We start from the raw sequence: 22,799 nt of genomic DNA on the forward strand, positions 1-22,799 counted from the left end.
ATTGTGGTTTGGAGTCTTAGGATCCTCGTGATCTAGCGCATCAAACACCTGGCAACCGTCTAATTAGTGTGTTCGGAATCCCATCTTCTATGTGTGTCTCACTTGATTTGACAATCGGAAGACTTGTTGTAGTACGCATGTTTGGTTTTCCGCAAAAGTGACGTCTTTTCACGGGCTTTTCGGTTTCTGCAAATTTTGTTTCCTCCAGTGGATATCTCAAACGAAATGACTGCACGTTCTTATGTGTTTTGCATGAACTTAGCCATGGATGCAATTTTTTTCCTTTTTTTTCTCTCGTGTCCTGCAACAGTCGAATCAACATCTTTCCTTGAACTGGATCTTATATGGAGAATCCTCCACTATGAGTACTAAATGGTTAGAATGACGACAGACGACTCTTCTGAAATAGTTTCTGGGTCTGTCACATTTCAGAATCTGTGAAGCCTGGACAGATCTCAGGAATTGAAGGTTCTTCTCTACCAAAACACAGTAGTAGTTATCACTCGTGGAACGTGCACAAAAGACAATCTTTTCCTTCAATCATCTTGGACTAAAGAATAATGATCAAGCTCGACAATTGTATCCGGACTCGAGCAACGAGAGAGACAACATTGCAACAGCAAGTGATGAAAAAAACTGATATGCAGGATCATATTTACCAATAATTGGGAAAGAATGTGATGGGAATGAAAGAACGCTTGATGCGTCCTCGTATAGTACAGTTTCTACTATGCCTAAACACACTAGCTTGATCCCTTTCAAATATGAGCCGAATCAGAAATCTGTATCAGATCCGCTAGACGCGCTTCTGGACTTATCCGACAGGAAATGTGGTGGCAACTTTGGGAACCTCACAGGGGGTCTTGTTGCTGGAGATGTTGGCGGCGATGACCCCGTGCTCACTGCTGCCGTTCTCCTCCTCTGCTTGTCTCGAGCAATTTCGACACACGCCTGATCAACCATGTTCAGGAAATCCTTCACAATAACAAACAGCTGAAGTGGGTTTGCTCCTTTGTCCTTTGAGGCCCCTGCTTGGTAGTACTCAGTTGTCCTCTTCACCATCTCCGTCACAGCTGCCTGATCTTTCCTCAAGGCACTCAATTCATCTTGGGCGGCTTCGAGAAATCCTTGCATTACTCTCACGAACCCTCCTACATCCCCGGTGGCTTGAGACACGATTTGCCAGATTTCCTCCATACGGGACGTGAGAGCTGTGCATGAGGCAGCGAAGATTTCATAGTCAAGTGCTGCGGCTTTCTTCGCGTTAGAGAACTCAGTGCTGAGACCTCCTACGACAGGCAATCCTAACATCATATACTCCTTCTCTCTTTCCTCTCTCGACAACCGATTCTCAGAATTTGCGCTCGTGCTACTGCTCTGGCTGCTGGTGCGGCTCAAGCTACGGTTCCGGTTGGTGACGCAGCGTTTCCCCTCTGCTCGGACCACTTCTTCCACGACAAAGTGAAGCAAGGTAGTCTTTCCGTCAGTGCTTTTGACATCAGAGAGTTTTCGCAAAGAGGTAAGGTTGAAGGCTTGCGCATTTCCTCGGGAAGTGCCGGCATTCATGTGATTGCCGGCCTTAAGGATCGCTTCCAAAAGTTTCATGAAGAGTCCTCGTGATCGAAGCTCTTTGCACCCCGATTCAATTGTTTGTACAGATTCTTTGAGCTGTAGGATCTCTGATTCGTAGTTCAGCCTAAACAGCATGGCACCGAAACGAGTGAAAGCGGAGGGGACAGCTTTGAGGAGGTGGTAGAGGAAAGATTCTGCATCGGCGAGTCTTGTAGTGTCGCCGCCGAATCCAAGGATCTGGGCTTCCTCTTCTTTCGCGGGGGCGATCCTGTCGAGCTTTTCAAGAGTATCGGCATTTAGGCCTTGGCCTTCGGCGAGCGCATTGAGAATTTCTTTGCGCGAAACATTCAGAGACTTGAGCACAATCGTGATGTTCTGTGACCTCCGAGGATCAAGTATGAAGATCTGTCCTGATGGGCCCGGAATGATGGCACCAGGAATCGCTGAACTTGTGTTCCCTCGAGGAGATTTGCGGTTCGTGGCAACGGATCCGAATAGAGCTGTCATCATATCATCATCAAACCTGAGGCAAGTAATGGAAAATGAGCATGGGGTTAGAAACAAAAATGTATCCATGTCCTAGAGCTACTAGAATCCGCGAGTTTCTCAGAATGCGCTTACTGGAAAGAGCCACCCTCGATTTTGTTCCACACCATAGAATGTTCCGTGTTGGCAATGTTCACCTTATCCCAGTGCAGTGGCTTCAGCTTCACCTGATCTGTTCCGGTTTGAGCGCCCCCCGATGACGAGTCCCCTGGTTTATTGGCGCCTGGCATTGCTTTCGGCAACGGCGGTGGAGGTTTTAGTGATGAAGCCAGACCGCCTGCCTTAGGAGGCGGTGGTGCTTTCGTGGCTGGGATTGGTGGAGGGGGTGGTGGTGCGGCCTTTGTATTGGTTCCGATTGCTGATGAGGTGAGTACCTCCGTTGACCTTTTGGGTGGTGCTAATGGTGGAATAGGTGGTGGCGCCACCGGCGGAGCAGGAACATTTGGCGGGCGAATTGACGCGGTGGATATCTCCAAAGCCTCTAGGAGGAGCCCGGCAGGCGGAGGAGACGGAAAAGCGGGCACGACATTCTGAACCGCGTCGTTTGCTTCAGGTTTAAGTGGGTCGTAGGAAGTCGTGGACTTCTCTCGGAGCAAATGGATTTCCTGGATGGGCTCGGAGTTTCCTCGGCGATCTCTTCTAGGCGCCCCGCCTACCTCATCCGTTTCTCCACCTCCTCCTTTCGGGCTCCGCAATGCCTCCTTTTCGAAGTTGTTCTTGCCGCTGCTCCCCTGAAGCTTCCTCCAATAAAGAACATCCAGTCCATCCTCATCCACTATCAGTCCCCTGACATTACCATCGAACCGCGTAAAGCCGTCGCGTGAGATGGTCGGGAGACCGCCGTTGGAGCCGCTCTCCTCCTTCCTGCGCCGCGAGGCCGCGTGCCTCTTGAGCAGGAAGAAGAACAACCCGGATATCACCAGCGTGCTCGCCGCGGTGGCCGCCACCGCCGTGGCGATGGTCTGCTTGTCTGATGTAGGAGGCGAAGGGGGTGGCGGCTGCGGCGGGGGCTGCAGTACTACCTGAGGTGGTGGCGGCGGCGTCGACGGGGAGGCCGGGGGGTTGGTCGGAGGGGTGGGGGCAGGGGTGGGTGGTGAGCTCGGATAGAAGACCTCGATGTTTTGCTGGGCGTTGACGAGGCGAGTGTCGGGAACAATCCCAAGGAAGAGAACCGACATGAGAAGGAAGAAGCTTCGGTTCTTCACCGAAGCCATGAGAGTCTGTTTGCCGGATCAAAGTTGCAGAGAGAGAGAAACGAAAACCCGGTCGCTTGTCCTCTGTTTCGCAAATGAAGGAGGAGGAGGGGGAGGTCGTCAGTTGCTGTCTCCTTCTTTCGCTTTTGGTCTCTAGTCGCTGACAGTTTCTAAGGAGGCAGTTGGTCCAAGGTTTCTTTTCCCCGGGGTTTTGCATCGCGCAATGACCGAAATGGGCCCCCCCGTCCGCAGCTGGGTCGGCCGTGCCGACCAGGGGCGATTTGGTCCTTTCGCTAGAAATATGTAATAAAAGGACGAAACCAGAGCTCGGGGTTACATCCTGGGGTCAAAGACCAGGTCGGAGGAGCGTTGAAACGGTACTCTGCCAAAAACTTATCTTAATCGAAGCATAGCATGGTCTGTACAAATTGATGGGAGAGTACCAACGACAATTTCCTGTTTAAAACTTCAACAATTAAATATAATTAACACGCTAAATCTAGAGGAGGAGGATTACCCACGAGCGCAAGTTGGAGAAACAAAAGGGAAAAAAGTCCTGAAAAGGAAGACTTTTTTAGTTACATCGGACATGGGGGGATTCACCTAAATCATTTGCAGCGGGAAGTTAATTATGTGGAAGGACACCAACCCATCATTTTCTTTGCACGGCATGAATCGAGAGAATGGGCAATGGACGCCGATGGGATGATGTCCGGTGCGGGGCCCGACAGAGACAAGAGGGTGTGTTGGGGTTGGGCGGTTGGTTGGTTGACGGGGCTTTGCGTTGAAACCGGGACTGGGATTGCAGTAGGTGAACATGACCAACCGCCGGGGGTCTGGCCGGAAAAGGGCAAAAGGAACGAATCTGGAGAAAAGACCCCGACGAGCTTTTGGGATTTTCCGCCCGGCTTGTCGGTTTTGACTTCGGAAGGAAAAAGGTCGCATCAGGAGAGGGGGGGAAAAGTTGATTTCAGATCTTGGAGATTGTGAAGCGATTGCAATGGCGTAGGTTTAAGATACTTGAAATCTCGTACGTTGAAATTTTAAAAAAAAGTAGAGGTGAAAAGGTGAGAATCAAGAGTCGCATGTGAGAGAGGCTGTAAGCAAAACCAGAACCGGCCCTAAAGCACGATGAAACGGACTTTAGCCGTAACAATTCGGCAAGGGTGTGTCGGGTCGTGGAGTGTGATGCTTTAGAAACCGAAAATACCAAAGTCGGAAGCTCGAAAGTCCAACACCACCGATAATACCGAAGGGATAGTAAAAATTGGTTTCGTGCTCATTGTCGCTACTGATGCCATTGAGAGATACTCGATCTAAATCGAGCCGCCGTCCGATACAAATCAAGACCCATGCTAAGAGAAATTCTAGTAGGCCTTGTTGTTACGGGATATCCATCGTGACGGTAATTTAGCATCGAGCACTACCTTAATCAGTGGACTGCACCTTTAATGTTTGCTTTTGCTATTGTTGATTGAACCTTTTTTTTTTATATAACTCAAGGGTAAAAAAATTGCACCAGAAGGCGAGAGGTATATTAGGTACATTTCTTCCCTAGGAGCACCTGTAGGCCGTTACGTGTTCTCAAACTCAACTTTATTTTGACTTCTTCCCAGAATCAGATAAGGAAAGGTCAGATCTTGTCATCCAATCAAAGTCCTTGGATTAGATCCCCAACACTTTTTGCCGCAACCAATCCAAAACACCCAAATTGGTAAGTATCATACGCATCTAGGTTTTCAGATTTCGTTGTTCATCCTTTGTCCTGGTCGGAGAAGATATCTTTCGGGACCAGATTTACATTTGAGTTGTTGCAGGAAATTGGACTGACCTCTCACTGTCCGACATGCGATGAAGTGAGACAAAAGATTGAACCTAAATTGACAAAGATTGAGTTGTGGCTTGCGCTTTTATTGTTTCAATGAGTTTTTATGGTTACCGTTTGCAAGTATTTGATGATTAACACAAGAGACCTCCGAAAAGAGTAACCCGTAGTACTGCGAAAATAGTATCATGCGGAATCTGCCGGATAAGGATCCTTTACGATGTTCTGTGTCTCTATTGATGTCTCAACAAGATCGAATCATTGATTACTTGTTGTAAATTCCATACATATCCTTAGCCATACGGATGAATGTTTTGGATGGATGAGACACCGAATGGCGAGACCAAAAGGGTAGATGAGGTTAGCTTGTGTAATCGATCCGGAGACTTGCGAGTACATAGGATGTCGAATAGGTCTTAATAGATGGTGAGATACTAGGACTAGATCATCCATCGCTTCTAGTTTCTCGAAAAAAAAAAAAAGTTTTATGAAGTTGAGCTTTTTTCTCATCGACAAGAATCCTTTGTCACATACAACGTGTTGGGGTGTAATTCATACTCCTTATCTACAGGAAGACACAGATGTAACATAGTGTTATAAGGTGCTAATTATAGTTAAATTAAAATGTTTAGGTCTCAATTTGCAAAATTGACCAGATTTACTTAATTGGAAAAATATGAAAATGTTTAAAACTCATCCGGCAAATCGTGAAAACGTTTAAAACTCAATTGGCAAAATCAAAAGTTTTAAGATTAAATTAGCAAAAGTATAATAAATTTTAAGGAGTGTAATTTATACTCTCCATTGACAAGAAGGCAAAGGAAGGAACTAAAGTTCTCTAGCCGTATATCGTAAAAGAGGCTATATTCTAAACAAAATTCTTATCAACTATCAATAGGAGATTAGCATGAGGGAGTTTTCCAGATTTTGTTTTGATAATTTTGACGATTTCGAAACACCACAAGTCGGGTCTCGAGCTCGCCTTCTGACGTCGTAAACGGCACATGGCAAATGACCAATCATTTCACATGCAAATCACGTAGATTTCTTAACTTTGGATTTTTTTTTATTGGTTGAAAATTCGGAATTTATTAACGAGTCAATCACTTGAATTTTAAGATTTCAACGTATGCTTCTTCACAAGGATCTTGTTAACGAGCATCTCAAAAGCACCTCTTAAACGATTAACTCGAACAACTTACAGTTTTCAACGCGGCTCGTGTTTTGCGTCACATAAAGTCACCTCTCATTGTCTTCTTCAAATGTGAATCATGAGCTTTTTTTGGAGGCAATTGAAGCGTTCATTCTCTCGGTCCTACCGCGTAACACCCATTCCACCACGTTGCTTGAGAAGTCTCCTCACCCAATTAAGTAACATCGGATTGAACATGTCGTACAATTTCGCGCATTGTCCAGACCTTCCGTCCTTATCTAACTTCCCCACGTTTAACAATTCAACGGAATTTGTTCTTCGACATATGATATTGATGATGGCATGCCCGACGGCGACAATGGAACGAACACCTTACAGACATTACAACGCCAAAAACCAATATAAAAGTCCGAACACCTTACAGATATTATCTATTTGGAATTTGCGATGATTCCATTAGATTTCGGACAAACCATTAACTTTGATTACAGGATCTCTGCATTCTTTTTATCCGCCGGATTAATTATCATTGATCTGGATAAAGAATCGGGTGAGGGCACATATTTAACTAATGGGTATGAAAATTCATTGCACGAGTCGCTTTCTCTTTTCCAAACATCAAAAGGGTATGAAATTCGTTTAATCATGTTTCGGGTTGAGCTGTCGGAGGGAATAGAGGAAGGCCGGCAAGTTGGGAAAGGGACGAATGTCCGGGACATGTTGGCATGATCTTGGGCCGTAAGGCTCGGTTACTGGCCCATTCAGACAGAGGGGAAATGCTACATAACATGCCCCTTGAGCGACAAACCTTGGTTTTGGTATAGTATCTACGGTCAGATTAATATGATTTTTGCAACAATTTCGTCGATGAATCTATGTTGTGAAGAACTAGCCGTCGCACGATTGTTGAGAAGATCAATTAGCCGTCGAAGTGAATCAATGATAGTTCCCGTAGAATTGGTCGCCCATACAATCAAATCTTAATATCCAGAAATTGAGTAGTTTATCGATGAAAAGTACGGTGCTTTCATGACGATTTCCAGTCCACAAAGATGTTACCCGTATCTAGAATCTTTTAGTTAGAGTAAGGGCTGTCCTCATAGTTTCAATTTATCCCTTCATACCTCTCGAACCTGTAAATGTGAAAGTCAATCTTATAAATCTATGTAATTCTCGATGCTCTCTTGCTTGTACATTTTTCCTTTTGTGGGCAATTAGCATCAGTTGAGCATGACGGGGTGCTATATATAATTGTGTCTGATGGGGTTTCGGGATTGTCAAAAGCACAGTGGAATATAAATCTAAACCGAAACCCTAGGCATGATCCATGCGTATATTGAAGTCCATAGAAGTTCAAGATGTACCTTTTGAGAATCGAAGTTAAATTGATAATTGGATGTGTCCGGATTAGCGCCCCAAGTATTGCGCCTCTACCGGTATCCACACACACGAACCGAAGTCTCCAACGATCCAAGTGCTAGCTTACACATCTTGGAGCTCCTATTGCTTGATTGTCTTTTGATATTCGAGACTCTCTCAAAGATCTAAAAACAGAGAACGACTCTCTATGTTTTTTTATTCTCCTCCACCTCTCTAGGGTTTTCTCCACGTCTATATATAGCCTAAATATTTACGCGTAATAAAAAAAGTGGGGCCGGGCAATTCGGGCCCGCCAAACCGTCTATCTCCAATCGTGCGTTTCATCGTTATCTAATAACATGCACGATCGCGTAAATATTTATAATAGGAGAATAAATCAAAATCCACTTCTTAAGTAGATCAAGGCATATAGAAAATATAAATTCAGTTTGCTATTGTGTGCGACCTCGTAGGTTTACTAAATATTAGCAGTGTGCTCAAAACCCTTTTTGACCCACAAGTCATAAGTGGTCTCTAGCAACACATTATGACTAGCTAAGTATAGTGAATGTCGTTTTTCGACATAACCTATCCACAACCGATGTTAGAGCATCAACCTTGATTAGTTCATAGAGCAGATCGCTAACGGTGTTCTCACCGCGACGACGGATATTTCAAGGGGATATGCCTTAATATAGCAACGTACATGGAGCGTTTCCCTATTAGTACCCGAACTTTTTCTTCAATATGCAATGGCATTCTCGGACTTTCAATTGGTTCATTTGGGTCTTCAAATTTGTTCAATCGGATCCCTACAGTATATTCGCTTACTAAGGGTGCGTATGGTAACGTTTACGTTCCCGGAACAACTTTTGGAGCGAAACACTTTTTTCTCGTTTCTGTTCCGGGTTACAATTTTTGGGAACGTAAACGTGTTTGGTAACTACAAAAAAAAATGTGTTCAAAAGCTTTGATAAAAAGTCGTCGTCTTTGAGAGTGTGAAGGAATAGTCCAGGAACAGAGGATTGCAAAAAGTGTTCCTCTTACGTTATAAAATATGTTCAAAAGCTTTGATAAAAAGTGTTCCAGGAATAAAGAAACAAATATTTTTTGTTTTTCGTTTCTGCTCCAAAAGTGTTCCCGTTTCTGAAAAGTGTTTCCGGAACACTTTGGGAACACTTTTTTACCATACGCGTTTCCGTTCCCAAAGTGTTCCGGGAACACTTTGGGAACGTAAACACTTTTTCGGGAGCGTTACCATACGCACCCTAACCTCACAAACTAGCATTGACAAAATTTGCTAAAACTGGACATTAATCTGACATGTCCACCTGACTATTGACACGTGATTAAGCAAAACTAGTCATATACATTTAAATAGGGACTGCTCAAAAACATATTTCAAAATTACATATTGATGTGTATATGGTGCCGACTCCGATAAACTCACGTCAAAATTTGAGTTCTGCTCTCCCGTACTTTCTTCAAGGAGCTTTAAAGGCCTAAAACCCACTGGGAAAGCCGAAACAAACTCAGCCATAATATATTTACGAATCATTCTTACATATATACTTATATGACGAATTTACCACCAATGATCATTCACTCTACGTCGGATTTCAAGCAATGTTTTGCTGAAGGTAATGTCTGGGGGACACATTGCAACTTGTTTTTGGAAATTCAGTGGGCAAATTACAAGAAATGGAAACGTCGGAATGACTTGCAGCAATGGGCAAATATATATAATTTCTCCAGAAACTTCGACGGGAAAATAACGAAGTCTATTCACGAAATTAATTCCCCTTCAACACCATATTCAAATCTTCCTTTCCATCTATTTACTTCCACGCTTGCGTTACGCCAAAGAAGGCAAAGACACTCCTCTGTTCTGTCAAATGCACAGGAAAGAAATCCAAGGCAAAATTGCATCACTCATCCCGTGGCCCTCTAATCACAGCCGTTCATCCTCAGCCGTCTTTTGTCCGTGGACGTTGCCGAGGATGGAGCCGAAGCGGAAGCGGCAGCAGCCTTGGAGGGCGACGACGGGGAAGACGAAGAAGTCGACGGTGGCGACGACGAGACAGAACAAGCTGGCGGCGATGGCGATGGCGACGACGCCGAGAGATCCGAATCATCGTAATCGTCGTCGTGGTCCTCCTCTCGCAGCTTTCTCTTGGGATTCACCTTCGCTGTGTTTTCGGTTTCGGTTTCGTTTCTCTCTCCAAAATCTCTCCTCATGTACGCTTTCAGTCGCTTCACGTCCGATAGCTTCACAGGCTTCACGATGAACTCCTCTGCTCCTTCCTCCAAACACCTGTTCATCAATTTCCAATTCAAATCACACCCACACGAAGAAAAAATAAAATAAAATCTGCCAAATCAGGTGAAAGAAATTAAGGAGAAATGCTGAAGAATACCTGTCCATACGTGCCAAGACCTTTTCGGATGACATGATCACAACGGGTATCTCTCTCAAAGCAGACGATTCCTGCCGTTGGACAGACATTGGGTAGATTTATTTTCATGAAAAATCCAACCTTTCTTTTTCTTTTTTGGTGAAAGAAAGAAACTTTTGATAAGTAAAATAACGACCTTGATTCTTTTGAGCAAATCATATCCACTAATTCCAGGCATGCAATAGTCCGTGATGATCAAATCCACCTTCAAGTTCAACCCCTGATAACCAGATGCGACTACGGTTTTGTTCAGGCTCATTCATAAACAGAGTAATGGCCTCGCCTCACTTCCATTTTCAGCCAAACTTTGCAAAGAAGAAAGCAATACATACGAAATAACACTGAAATGTCTTGGAAAAGAAAGTGAGAGCTTTTCGATTGCCACTCACATTGAAACGACCGGAGCTTTTGTCATCGTCCAGACCCAGAAACTGCAGAGCTCTGCTTCCACTTTCCACAGTGGTCACTACGAAATTGCGACACCAAACGTTCATCTCTCGAAACCCATAACTCTTTCTCTCCATGAGACGAAAGGAAAAGAGCACGTTTCGGCTCCCTCGAGCAAGAGGTTTAAGACACGCGATTACCTTTGAAGGAAGAGATTCTGAGCAATTGCTCGATGACTTTCCGATCGACGAAGCTGTCATCGACGGCCAGGACGTGAGCCTCTCCGGAATCAGGGGGCTGAAGCGGATCGAAGGCGTCGACGTCGCAGGTCCTCCTCCGCCACGAGACGACGTCGTCTCTTTCCATCACCAGCTCGCTTCGGAGGATGAAATTCAGCTGGTTATGGAGCTAATAAAAGATGCAAGTCTCCAGCTTTTTTGCTTTTTCACTTGACCCAGAGAGGCAAAAACGAAATGGCTCCTGTTCTGCACTCTCTCTCTCTCTACAATCACCATGGAATTTGCATTGCTTTTGTTTTGAGGCAGAAAGGAGAGAGGAAATGCGTTGTCTGGTCCTCTCTCTCTCTCTCTCTCTCTCTCAAGCTTTTGAGGATTGAAAATGAGACCAAATCTTGCTGTGTCGAGGAGATCTCAAATCTTGGGATTATTTTAATGGATTTGAGCTTCGCAGGCGAAAGATTCTGACATCGACTTTTGGGTGTGACATCCACCCAATTCGCAGCCGATATCTCGCGATACACACTCATCAGTTTTTTGCCTCCTCTTCTTTTTCGTCAGTTGAGTGGTCAAAGTCTTTTGACAGCGAGTCAAATGGAGGAGGAGGGGGTTAAAGACGAGCGCGGCCGCATCAAAACGAGAGAAGCAAACCTCACAAGGCTTCTCAAATATGGGATCAAAGAGAGACTGAAGTATCAAAGACATGCATGAGTTTTCAACGATGGTGGAATGGAACATACGTACATCTCTGCTTTGTAAATTTATGAATTTGATACCTCAATTTAGCGTAATTGCACAAATACCCGCGGAATATGCCATTTTCCTTCTCTCCACGGATGAGAGCCAAGTCAGCTCAATTCAGAGAATGGATCGAAACAGTATGGATGGATCGATTTAAGGGCGATTCTAAGGATAACCGGTTCGCTTCCCGATTCCACGATCCTAAAACTAGACCATGACCGATTCGATTTCCGACTATGAGATAGGAATAGTGTCAGCAAGGCGGTCGAAGTGGGCGGAGGGCGGTGGCAATTCAAAACCTACCCAATTATGCAAATTGATTTTACATTTTACTCAACTTGAATTACACGACCGACACGTTTTGATTTTTTTTTTAAATCCAAAATGCTTGAAACTTTCAGAATATTAAGATGTCGGACCGCATGTATTTCTGCATCATTTTGCAAAGTTCCTAAGATATTGATGGGAAAATGAGAAAAATGTTTTTCCACAATTGCTCATTCATCATCGAACAAGTGAAGTTGAAAAAAGAAGCTAAGTTAAAAAATAAAGGTCCTAGGACAGTACGTCAAGTATCATATCCATGATTCGAGCTAGACTACCGACATGTGCACAGTTGAAATGGCCAAAATTGAATTGAATTAGAAAAGAAAAACAACCGGTCAACAGAATCATATCAAATTCGACCAAAAAAAAAAAAAAAACAGAATTATATCAAAAGTCAAGCCAGTACTCAATTAACGGAGGTTGAATTGATCAACTCAAGTTCGATTTCCATCTTTTTAACTTTTTAACATGCATATTCTTTTTACTGACATCAAGGTGCCTTCAAATTATTTTTTTATTAGGTTGACTTTTGGTTTTCGATAATGGATTTTATTATATATTAAATATCTTAAATCTCGCTAATGAGGCGTTGAACGAATTGATTGAGCTTCCTGAGCCTTACACAATTAAATTGATGAGGTCTCAAATTTGACTTTCAAATACCACGTCTTGGGGTCTTATCCGATGGCATTGGCACACCTCCACCACTCCGATGAATAGTTTATTGCATATAGAAAATCTCAGTTATCAAAAAAATTATATCTTAAATCGCTAAAACAGACAACACCTTTTTTGTTTATTTAGATATTTTGTCAATCTTTTTCTTCTTTTTTATTACAACAATATATCAGAAGGCTTATGGGGAATTCTTTTAGCCCGATTTAAAAAAGCCCCTAGACTTTTCAAATGGGGTTCAAATTCTGTCTGTTTTTGGCACTCAACTGATGGTAGCTTTAGTAAGGTAACAAATCAATATGTGCTCTTCTTCGTTGTTTAAATCCTACAATGTGTTTGTCGTAAGGGTGTCAAAAAAGCCCGTCCCGGCCCGATTTGGCCCGAAAATTCACCTAATTTTCGAGCCTTTTCGGGTCGGGCGGCTCCAGCTTTTTTTAACGTTTTCTTTTTAGTTTAATTTATTTTTATTTATTTTTATATTCTTTCATTTTATGGATTTGTGAAGTTATTTTGATTTCAAAAAATAAAAAAATAAAAGAAAAAAATCTGACCCTACCCGAAGAGTTGGGGCACATGTAATTTGGGCTTGGGCTCGGTAATGTTAAGTTTTGGGCTTGCTCGGGCCGGGCCGAGACTCGGCTTGTTGACACCCCTAGTTTCTCGTGTCGAAATTTTATTAAAACACAAGCCTGATTTGCTTAAAAGTGTACTAATTGCCCAAAAAAAAATGTAATGTTTTTTATTATCGAAATCAAAGCTCGGTTTCAACCAAAAATAAAATAAAATCGAAGCTCCGTAATTATATTTTTAACAAATATTTAAGAATTTACACTCTCCCTATTTCGTGATAGTTTTCTGAAGAGTGAGAATCGAAAGGAAGAAGCTACGCATGATTCTCACGACAAGGTGCGGCTCTTCCTCCAAAAGTTGCCGAATCTTCTTGACCACCGGTCTAAATGCTTTCCCGTGATTCGACGGATTTTGGCTGCCTTTCGTTGTCGTTTGGGAAAATACATGGAATTTTAAGGTTCCGTTTATTCTGTAAAAAAAAATGATAAAAATATTTTTTTAAAAAATAAGAGTTCGTATCGTTTGAAATAACTAATAATTTTTCTTTTATAAGCGACAATAATTTATATTTAAATATTTTCATGGAAAATGAATATATTATGTTAGATAAATTTCGACAACAAGGATTATATTATTTTCGTTGAATATATTATTTTCGATAACTTTCGACGGCAAGGTGGTTGGCCCTCGCTCATGTACAAATGGTGAGTGAGCATATGCTACCATTGCATGAAGGGCCTTGTGGTCGGGGCGAGGGTCACTAGTCCTCAAAAAGGCCTTGATGAGAGTCGGCAGCCCCCGCTCTCGCTAGCTAAGATGGGGGCATCGCCATCGCTTTAACTTCATCGACGAGGCTCGACTATAATTTCAAGAAATTAGGAGCAGGCACTCGCGCCATGGCGGTGGGATTGTTTGCCACCATCGCATGAGGGTAAGATGGACCTAGCAATTGCCACGTGATGGTGTAAGCCAACCCTCATATGGCGGCAGCTGCGATCCCGCTACCGCCGTACGAGGTCCTGGGAGCGTCGATTGTGGTCGAGCGAGGATCACTACCCCTTACCAAAGCCGGCGAAAATGGGGCACTGCCCCCACACCACATTCATCCCCTCCCCCTAATGCAATCTCTCGCTCTCTCGTCCAAGTTCTGTGTTCTTGTCTTTTATTCACCTTCTTTAATTATGCCAACATTTTTTGACATAATTACTAAAACAATCATAAATTTATTGTAATTGTGTCAATTCAGTCTTAATTTTTTTTTTCAATTTAGTTCTAAACCTTTTGCATTTATATCGATTCATTGCATTTGACAGGCCAGGACGTGATCAATTTTAAATAATATTTTATTTTATATTTAATTATTTTTATTTTTCTTTGCCGGAGCTCTGAGGCCACAAAACAATAGGAAAGAAATTACAAAGAGAGAGAAACAAATAAGAAAAAATATTAAAAAATATACACGTCAATGCCGACAGGCAAAGTGGATTGAATTGGTATAATTGCAAAAAATATAGGATTCAACAAGTAAAATAAAAAAATTAAAATTGAATTAATATAATTGCAATATATTTAGAATTTTTTTGATAATTTTTTCATATTTCTTTCGTCACGTGAATATATCAGTAGTAAAAAACTTTTGTCCAAACAACGTTTTCCCTTAGCTCCCGAAGTTCCCATTTCTCCGCTCCAAGGACAGACAGGACCGGGCAGTATCGCAGAAGCTCCAACAGTCCGAACCGCCATGGAGTGCGCAGGGAAGGGAAGGGGGACGAGGTGCATCGGCCCTGTCAAAAGGCGGTGCGCTCGCTGCGGAGCCGTCGGTTACTGCTCCGTCTCTCACCAGGTGACGATCCATTTACTTCTTCTTATTTTTCGATTCGTCACTTGTTCTCGTCGTCAATTCTTGCTCCACCATCCGAAATTTACATAGGAGCCCAGCGAGTTCATCGGTTTTTGTCCTTAGCCTTGTGGAATATTTCCCTTGGTTCGGTTGATTGTGTGCGCGAGGGTTGATTAGTCGGTCAGCACTTCATTGTTGGCACTGGTGTCACCGATTCGACCTGCACGCCTTTTGTTGGGGTGGGGTGGGGTGGAGGGTTTTGGGGGGGGTGTTGGGTGGGTTGCTTTGCGAACTCACGCCAAGTGAACAGAAAGAGTTTTGTGCTCTGTAGTGCTGGCGTAGTTTAATGCCGTGTAATCCGAACTATGAACAACGGGCAAATGGTGCATGATGGAGATTTTGCATCTGGTGATGTGTGATTATTCAAGAGGTGAGTGGGTCTGAGACGATGGACAACGCAAGTGCAGCCGCATCCCTGTTTCGGTGTTTGATTTTTCCAGCAGAGCATTTGCTCAGCAGGTCCAGTGTTGCTTGCTAGACCGATCATAACTTACATGTTTTAAGTGGATCATTAGTTGGTGGACTTGGAGGAAAATGCAAATTATGAAATTATGATCCTCTCAATCACCAAAAGCTCAGACACCTCTTACAGCCTCTCCTTGCACTGGCAGGCACGGCTCCTACGTCGCATTATTGGCTCTCATGATATCATGTAATGAAAGTTCATTTGCTGAAACTAGAAATTATGCCATGATTTTCGATTGGGAAAAAAAAATCAAGGCTGACAGAAGGAATAGCAATCGGTTGGGTGGTGGTTGGACCCAGTGATTAAATGCACAGGGCCGAGCCCTTGAACGGATAATTTATCTTACACAACAGTAATATAATATGTAATGCTTGTGTGGTATCATTGAGCCAATCATGTCCTCCAATTTTACAAATTGAAAATTTGGGTGGTTATTGTGTTTGCTTGTGCCTAGGTGGTACAGCGTTGGCAGGACAAGTGGTATTACTGCGATTCTGCCACATAAAATGCTCTCTCCGTGTAAAGAGTATCTAGAGGCAAAGCATGCCGATGTCATGATCAGAATTTGTTCAATTGAAATATCTTGATCTGATATCTATCCAAACTACTAATATGTTGGGCTTGTGACAAGAGGGCTTTTTTTTCTTCTTCTTTTTCCCTGGTGTTCCTCAGATTTCTCATTGGAGTGCTCACAAAGAAGAATGTGCAAGGTTAGAGCAACAAATGACGCATGCTGAAGCATTGAATGTTTTTCCTTTCACGTACTGTCAAGAAGCCACAGTTGAGGTGACTCTCGTTTTCCTTCAGAATATTTCTTGCCTTTTCTGGCTTGTTGTGGGAAACTAAATTGATGATATTTGTTTTAGATTTGTCAAAAACGAGTCGGCAGGTGTTCGTTCTTGAACAAAAGGGGCATTCATCAGGTTGGGATGTGGATGTATGAATGCAAGTGCCACCCATCGAGCAATTCTTTCGACGACTTGAGGTTCTGTGGTACTCCTTTAATCTATATATTCATTATTGGCATTCTTTCTGAGTTCTTCTCTTCATTCTGGGATCTTACTTTGTTGTGTTCTGGTTCGTGCTTCTGGTTATGAGTTTATTTAGTGTAAACTTGTTCTGGTGTATGACTATGGGGGTATCTCTTGTATGCTCCTAATTTCTTGAAATTATAGTATGCTCTGTTTGGCTGGGATGTCAACCAACTGATGTTGTATGGGCCAAATGTTTCTCAAACAGGCAATTTTCTGGTGCTTGTACACCTTGACCAGGACAACGAGAAAAATGCTTCTGTTGCTGAAAGATATGTGATGGTTCCGTCTTAAATCTCTTAGCGGATTGTTTCACCCCTCTCTTTGTGTTTAATGGAGTTTAGTTTAGCTGGTATTTGATTTTTAGCTCCAACACTTTCATACATGGCTTTGCTAAGGAACTGTAGAAAATTTTTCCTGTCTCCATCTTATTAGGACCAGCATTTATTGCATCTTATGGAAAATATAGGTCACCCTTCAGTTATTGATGTGTCAGCCCATTGTAGGAGAATCTGTTTGTGATTTCTTATGGATCCACCTTATTAGCACTAAGCTTTAGCTGACTGAGCTACATGACGTTTCACCTGTGAATTTGCTGTATGTGTTGATAAAGTAGCATAAGAAGGATCTCTTATTCTTTGCACTTTTGAAGTATTTGCTGTGACAGTTATGGGAATCAAGAATTGGCATGGCCTAATTTTTACCGATCCGGTCTGGTGAATGATACTATCTTTGATATCTGCTTACAAACTTTATTTGGCGGCAGGTTTCACAATAGTTGGGATCTTCCGAGAATGTTATGCCCATGTAGAGGTATAACCAATGGCTTCCAGCTTTACTAAGTTGAGCCTTAAAAAATACTTGACTAAAAAATTGTGCAGGCCCAGTGTCTCCAATGTCAGACCATCTAAGTGGTTGGGAGGACTATTATAGGTGGAGGCATATACCGTTTAACTCACCTGTTGCTTTACTCCTTCAATGGGTACTCATGTTAATTCTTACCCTCTGTTGTGAATCATTATGCATTCTGCTTATTGTATACCCCTTGTTACATCTCTTAGTATGTTCAAACAAGCTTGACCTTAGCCATTTGGATGGTCTTTTATCTAGAAGTTGGGCATTTTGATGAACAGACATCTGGTTTTTATCTTCTCAACTCTGAGTCCATGGAAAACTTGTTGTATATAGCAGAAAGAGATTTAGTTGGGTTTGCGGATGTTTGGAGCTTGGGCTTTGAAGTGTCAAATTAGTATTTTACATTATTAAAATGATTAGCTTGTCCAGTACATTAAATGATTTTAATCAATGCCATTAAAGGTAGACTTCTGTGTGAAACCAAGAGGTGGTTCAGTGCCCTTCTTATTAATGAACAATTACTGCACCACCAGGGTGTTATGTGAAAATCAGATTGGTCCAAATGTCAAGATCTTTTATTGCACGCAGAAATGCGACTATGTTCTCTTCCACCAGATACCTCGTTGCCTACAAAAGTTGATGCATGCATATTTATGCATGTTATACGTGTTTTAAGCTATTTACTCCTCTATTTCTCTCTCTCTCAGCCAATGTTGATATACCATGCCATTCATATTACTAGTGCAAGGATTTTTCCTATTGGCGCTAGCAAGGAACTGCGTGTCCACTATGTTGGTAATTTCTAGCCCTGAACATTTTCCTTCTCGGGAATGCTTTTTTGTGGAGAACTTCTCTTCATTTCCACTGCTTATTTATATTGTTCTCCTGTTGACTTAGGCTAACATAAATGTAGAGAAGATTTCTCCCCTAGCCTTATTGCTACTCTGTTCACCGATGCTAAATGAAGACCACTTCGGCCATATAAAATGTCCTCATTCTGAACCTTGGATGCAATCCTGTCAGGGACGTCCGAAAACTTTGTCTCTACTTTTGAGGCACTTGTCAAACATGAGTAGCTAGCTTTCTACGATATTTTGAAATGGATAAAAAATCACAATAAACAGCTGATGCATCAGTTGCCTTGATGCCTCTAATCATGGAGACGAAGTTAAGCCTTGTACAAGAACATACATGCATAAATTCATGTGTGTGTGTGTGAAATGGTAAAGCTTCACACTTAACTACTAGTGTCCTGTAGGGCCTGAGAAGGAGCTTCTACAACTTCCGGCCTTTGGTGAGTTGCAGGCACTTTTTCCTGGCTTGCGGATTCATATTGTGCTTGTTGGACCCGCAGTTCCAGAGCATAGGTGACTCAATTCATTTTTTTGGGCTTGACATGTATTCACTTATTTACCACGTACTTTTTGATCTTTCTGGTGGACTTTTGCATGATCTTATATATAACTGGACAAATTGTAACCCTCTTCCATATCTTCTTTCTTCCCTCGTTTTTTTTTTTTTTTGGGCAATGAATAGGGATGGTGAGACAATTAAAGTTGGTGGTTATGCTCAGTGTAGTGAAACCGACTGTGACTGCAAATCCACAAGTTCTCATGAGAGCGAAAGTTTAAACACTGCCTATGACTCCACAGTTATCTTGCAGCTCCGGAGAGGCTGTTATCATGATATCTACAGGAATATATCAGAAGTCTCTCTCTCTCTCTCTCTCTCTCTCTCTCTTTCTCATGTAAAATTTCTTTCTCTGTTTGGAATTTCAATGTAATTTTTTGATAAGTTCTGTTATGTCGACAGGAGTCTTTCCCTAATTTGATTGTTGCTCCTAATGCTGGCATTGCTGCTTATAGGTGCTGGTTACCTACAATTGTGGGTCTTCTATAACTCCATGATACATTTGTCTCCTTTTCCTCTCGTAATTTTTTTTTAAAATTATTCTTTGGATATTTGCAGGAGCTGATACAAGAAATGAATGTCCCTGCAGTTTTTTCTGATTACTGTGAAGAGGCTTGTCATCTTGCAGCTCATTGCATGAACACTGTCGCTGGCATATCTTTTTCTCTTCCAGTGTGTCTCATTTCTCCTCTTTGCGTGTTTTGAAAAGCTTATTTCCGACAGCACAAACTTAAGCAAGCTGTGATTGATGCTTCTGCTGCTTGTAGATCCAATTGAATCCATTCAGGCAGCCGATGGCGGTGGAAAACAATGCACTTCTTCTTCCGTGCTATTCAAATTGCTTCCTCTTTGGAATATGAACCACTGAATTGAGAAGTAATGTATTCGTCAAAGATCATATTTAGTCATTCGGAGATGGTTCTGTCGAATGATGGAGCATCTGGCTTTGGTAAGTTTAGTAAAGTAAGTTTTTTAGGCTAATTTAAAAGGTTAAACTGATTGTGCAACTTGTATTTACCCACTCGCCAGGTACTTGAGATGATCCTCTGCTTGATGTTTAGCCGCACCAATCCAACCTGAATTGGATGGGGAGAATGAAAACTTCAAGAGGTATGACTTCCGCATAACGAGGGTTAGTTTATGTAGCAACAGTGAAGTTCATCTTTGCGCAATGGTGACTTTGGACTTGCTCTAGGACTGGCCCTTGGTCCTCCATTTCCCTGTCACACACCTGATTGACATTCAGTAATAGAGGGACTCGGCCAAAAGATTGCTGCTGTGAGAACAAGGCAGTCCATCGAGTGTAAGATATCCATCGAGCGTGAGATACAACTCTGCCATGGCAGTCCCCCTTGGTACGTTGAATGCTGAGGAATACTGGATAGCTTAGCTTCTTCAAAGCTAGGAATACATTGCTAGGAATACTCTTTAACGAAGTCGAGCTTTATTGGATTAGTGATGTCACCATGATGCCACGATGGTGCTTACCAAAACTACTTTTAGGGCACGTGTGGCAGCGATTCTGATTCTTTAATTGTGTTCTCGGAAAAAAAAGAAGATGAATCCTATTTGATAACGTAAATGATTCCGATTCTGTTTTTAGAAACAGTTTTGGAGAAAAACAAGAACAAAAAAAAAGTTGGTTATGAAAAAAAGAATCACTTTTGGGAATAACAAAACAGAATGAATTTTCATATCTTTCATTTTTTCTTGTCAATTCTCTCGACCTAAAACAGAACAAGGTCTCATTTTCAAAGAAAAATATATAAGATAATAAAATATAAAAAATAAAAAAATTTGAAAATATCCCTAAGAATAGAATAAGCTTGTATTAGGTTAGTTTGACCTAATTTTCATAAATTTGGACATAGATTCCCTAGATTTAATATATTTTGTTCTTTTAAAAAAAATCATAAACACATTTGTAATTAAACTCGAACCACATTTCTCTAAGCCCTTAGGGCTTCATTAGGGTTTTATGATACGATTTATCAATGCCATGATTCCTTGATTCCGCACTTGAATTCATTGGTTGTGATTTATCTAGGTTTATGTATTTTTAAACTTAGTCTAGTTTTAGAAAATTTTGGAAAAAAGACAAATAACTATTGTGAACACTTAGCAAGCTGTCGTACTTAAGTTGTCGATGAATTAAAACTGAGATTTGATTTCCTAGAACCAAAAACGCACATCAATGCAGGGCAAGACAATGCATTTTCCTTGCGTAAATGAGGGTGTTGCTCGTGTCGATTGTTTGCTCGCTTAAAAGAGTTTGATAAAGCCACACAATAAATGACGAAAATAACTCGTGATGGTTCTTGATATTTATTTTTACATTTCAATATGTAATATGTTATATAAGCAAATTAATATGAATTAATCTTCGATTAATTTGAAATGTAGGATGAAATGTCACAAAGTAACTACGTAATTATTTGATTTAAATGACAAAAATTGGGAAACGCAGTTGTTTTCGAGAACAGAAATTTTGTATAGTTATCAAATATATTTTTGTTCCAAGAACATAAATTTTAGATAGTTACCAAACGCGTTCTGATTCTCTAACATTTATATAGGAAGCAAAATCAGAAAAAAGTTATTTTAATCAGAATTATTTTTTCAAGTCATCAGGATTGTCATACTGGCTCTTAGCATTACAACTCTCGCTTGTGGGCCTTAAAATGTACTCCCACGTTCTAGGATTTTGGCAACTGGCATAAACAATTTGCAAGATTTATTTCGAGTCCTTATGTATTGAAATGCGATGTAACGTCAAAACTTACCATTTAGTACAATTTTGAAAACCTATAGCAAAGAAAAGGAACGGAGCATTCTACCTTTAACATACGGTTGATACGACAAGATTCGTGTGTCTCGATTAAATATACGGGTTGACAGGTAAATGCGATTGCATACGAAATCAAACCCCAGCATGAGTTTGACACGAAATATCTTTCACTTTTCGTGAAATCATTTACAAATCAGAATAATCCGTCAACAAAATGCCATTGGATCCAATTAAAACTGATATTCATGACCAATGAGACACCGTCAATTTAATATTTCGATAGTGAATAGCATGCAAATAGTAGTTTTTATTTAGTCATGTCTAAACTGGTCACGTACAAGTCTTTTCAACGCAAACCCGCCAAGTTAGATTGGTTACGTGGTCAATTTTTGTGTCTGGTGAGTTGAACACGAACCCTGACACGATTATTAAAACCACGTCTAGCGGGTTTGACAAGGAATTGATCGAAGCCCGATTAGCCTCGTTAACTTCGTGTCACGTTCTGATCGTATCATCTTAGAAATTGCCACCCTCAACCCCGCACTCGATTCTCAAATGATTTACCCTCGTGTTAAAGAATAAAACCATCAACATGCTACGAAATAAAAAATAGCAAGAGGGGCGTAAGACTCAAGGCTGTGATTGTCGTGTTAGAGCAATTAGGGCCGGAGTTCATTTAAAGTTCCACAAATGAAGGTCCCCACAAAATCACCTATCTACGTTATCGACAAAGGTCATGATGTAAATTGTACAATTTTAAAAAGGGAAGAATGTAATTTGACAACAACGCACTACATTATAAGGATATTTATGTTCCGTTTGTTTTGCAAAAAATAAATAACTTTGCAAACAATTTTTTATAAGAGATCGCTCGTATTGTTTGGAATAATTAGTACATGAAAGTTTTTTTTTTCTCATTGTAAATAATTTATATCTGAATATTTTAATATAGATGAAAATATTTTTAATTTGTTTATTTTTATCAGTGATATAAGTGATCACTTAAAAAAATCATTTAATTATTTATTTTTTGCAAAATAAATTCACTTTTCATTTTTTTCCCTTTTTATCAAATATTTTAGGTTAATATTACGAAAATCCCAAACTAGTGCGCCCGTGAGAAATTTTACCCTAAACTAATTTTTTGACCATAAATAATCCCGAACTAGTGCACATTTGACAAATTTATCCAATTTTTTTTTTTACCACCAAAAACCTCAAACTGGTAGATTTGTGACAAATTTACCTCAAACTAATTGTTTGACCACTAAAAATCCCGAACTAGTACACTTGTGAAAAATTTACCCTA

General features: G+C 41.3%; 2 protein-coding genes across 4 annotated transcripts; one reads left to right on the plus strand and one right to left on the minus strand.

The window, feature by feature from the left end:
• Positions 1-400: 400 nt before the first annotated feature.
• On the minus strand, positions 401-11,145 carry LOC115756428 (formin-like protein 8). Its single transcript, XM_030696202.2, has 8 exons — positions 10,692-11,145; positions 10,494-10,570; positions 10,241-10,324; positions 10,066-10,136; positions 9,604-9,962; positions 9,099-9,160; positions 2,194-3,350; positions 401-2,095 (listed from the first exon to the last, which is right to left on the minus strand). Exons 1-8 carry the CDS (start codon positions 10,855-10,857, stop codon positions 775-777), a joined length of 3,297 nt encoding a protein of 1,098 aa, XP_030552062.2. The 5' UTR covers positions 10,858-11,145; the 3' UTR covers positions 401-774.
• A 3,574-nt stretch (positions 11,146-14,719) lies between these two features.
• Positions 14,720-20,066, plus strand: LOC115756446 (zinc finger MYND domain-containing protein 15). 3 transcript variants are annotated; one of them, XR_004017228.1, is made up of 12 exons: positions 14,720-14,883; positions 16,079-16,192; positions 16,273-16,391; positions 17,204-17,250; positions 17,319-17,419; positions 18,000-18,087; positions 18,551-18,659; positions 18,829-19,000; positions 19,105-19,176; positions 19,261-19,374; positions 19,470-19,651; positions 19,732-20,066. XR_004017228.1 is itself a non-coding variant. In XM_048281063.1 (12 exons), the coding sequence occupies exons 1-11, from the start codon at positions 14,782-14,784 to the stop codon at positions 19,560-19,562; spliced, it is 1,131 nt and encodes a 376-aa protein (XP_048137020.1). In that variant the 5' UTR covers positions 14,720-14,781; the 3' UTR covers positions 19,563-19,578; positions 19,732-20,066. The 3 variants fall into 3 exon arrangements, 1 of the variants encoding a protein (XP_048137020.1); XM_048281063.1 differs by having other exon boundaries at positions 19,470-19,578; XR_004017229.2 differs by having other exon boundaries at positions 14,746-14,883; positions 16,296-16,391.
• The last annotated feature ends 2,733 nt before the right edge of the window (positions 20,067-22,799 follow it).

This window comes from Rhodamnia argentea, chromosome 6 (assembly GCF_020921035.1).
Source record: "Rhodamnia argentea isolate NSW1041297 chromosome 6, ASM2092103v1, whole genome shotgun sequence".
In the NCBI taxonomy this organism is placed as follows: Eukaryota; Viridiplantae; Streptophyta; class Magnoliopsida; order Myrtales; family Myrtaceae; genus Rhodamnia; species Rhodamnia argentea.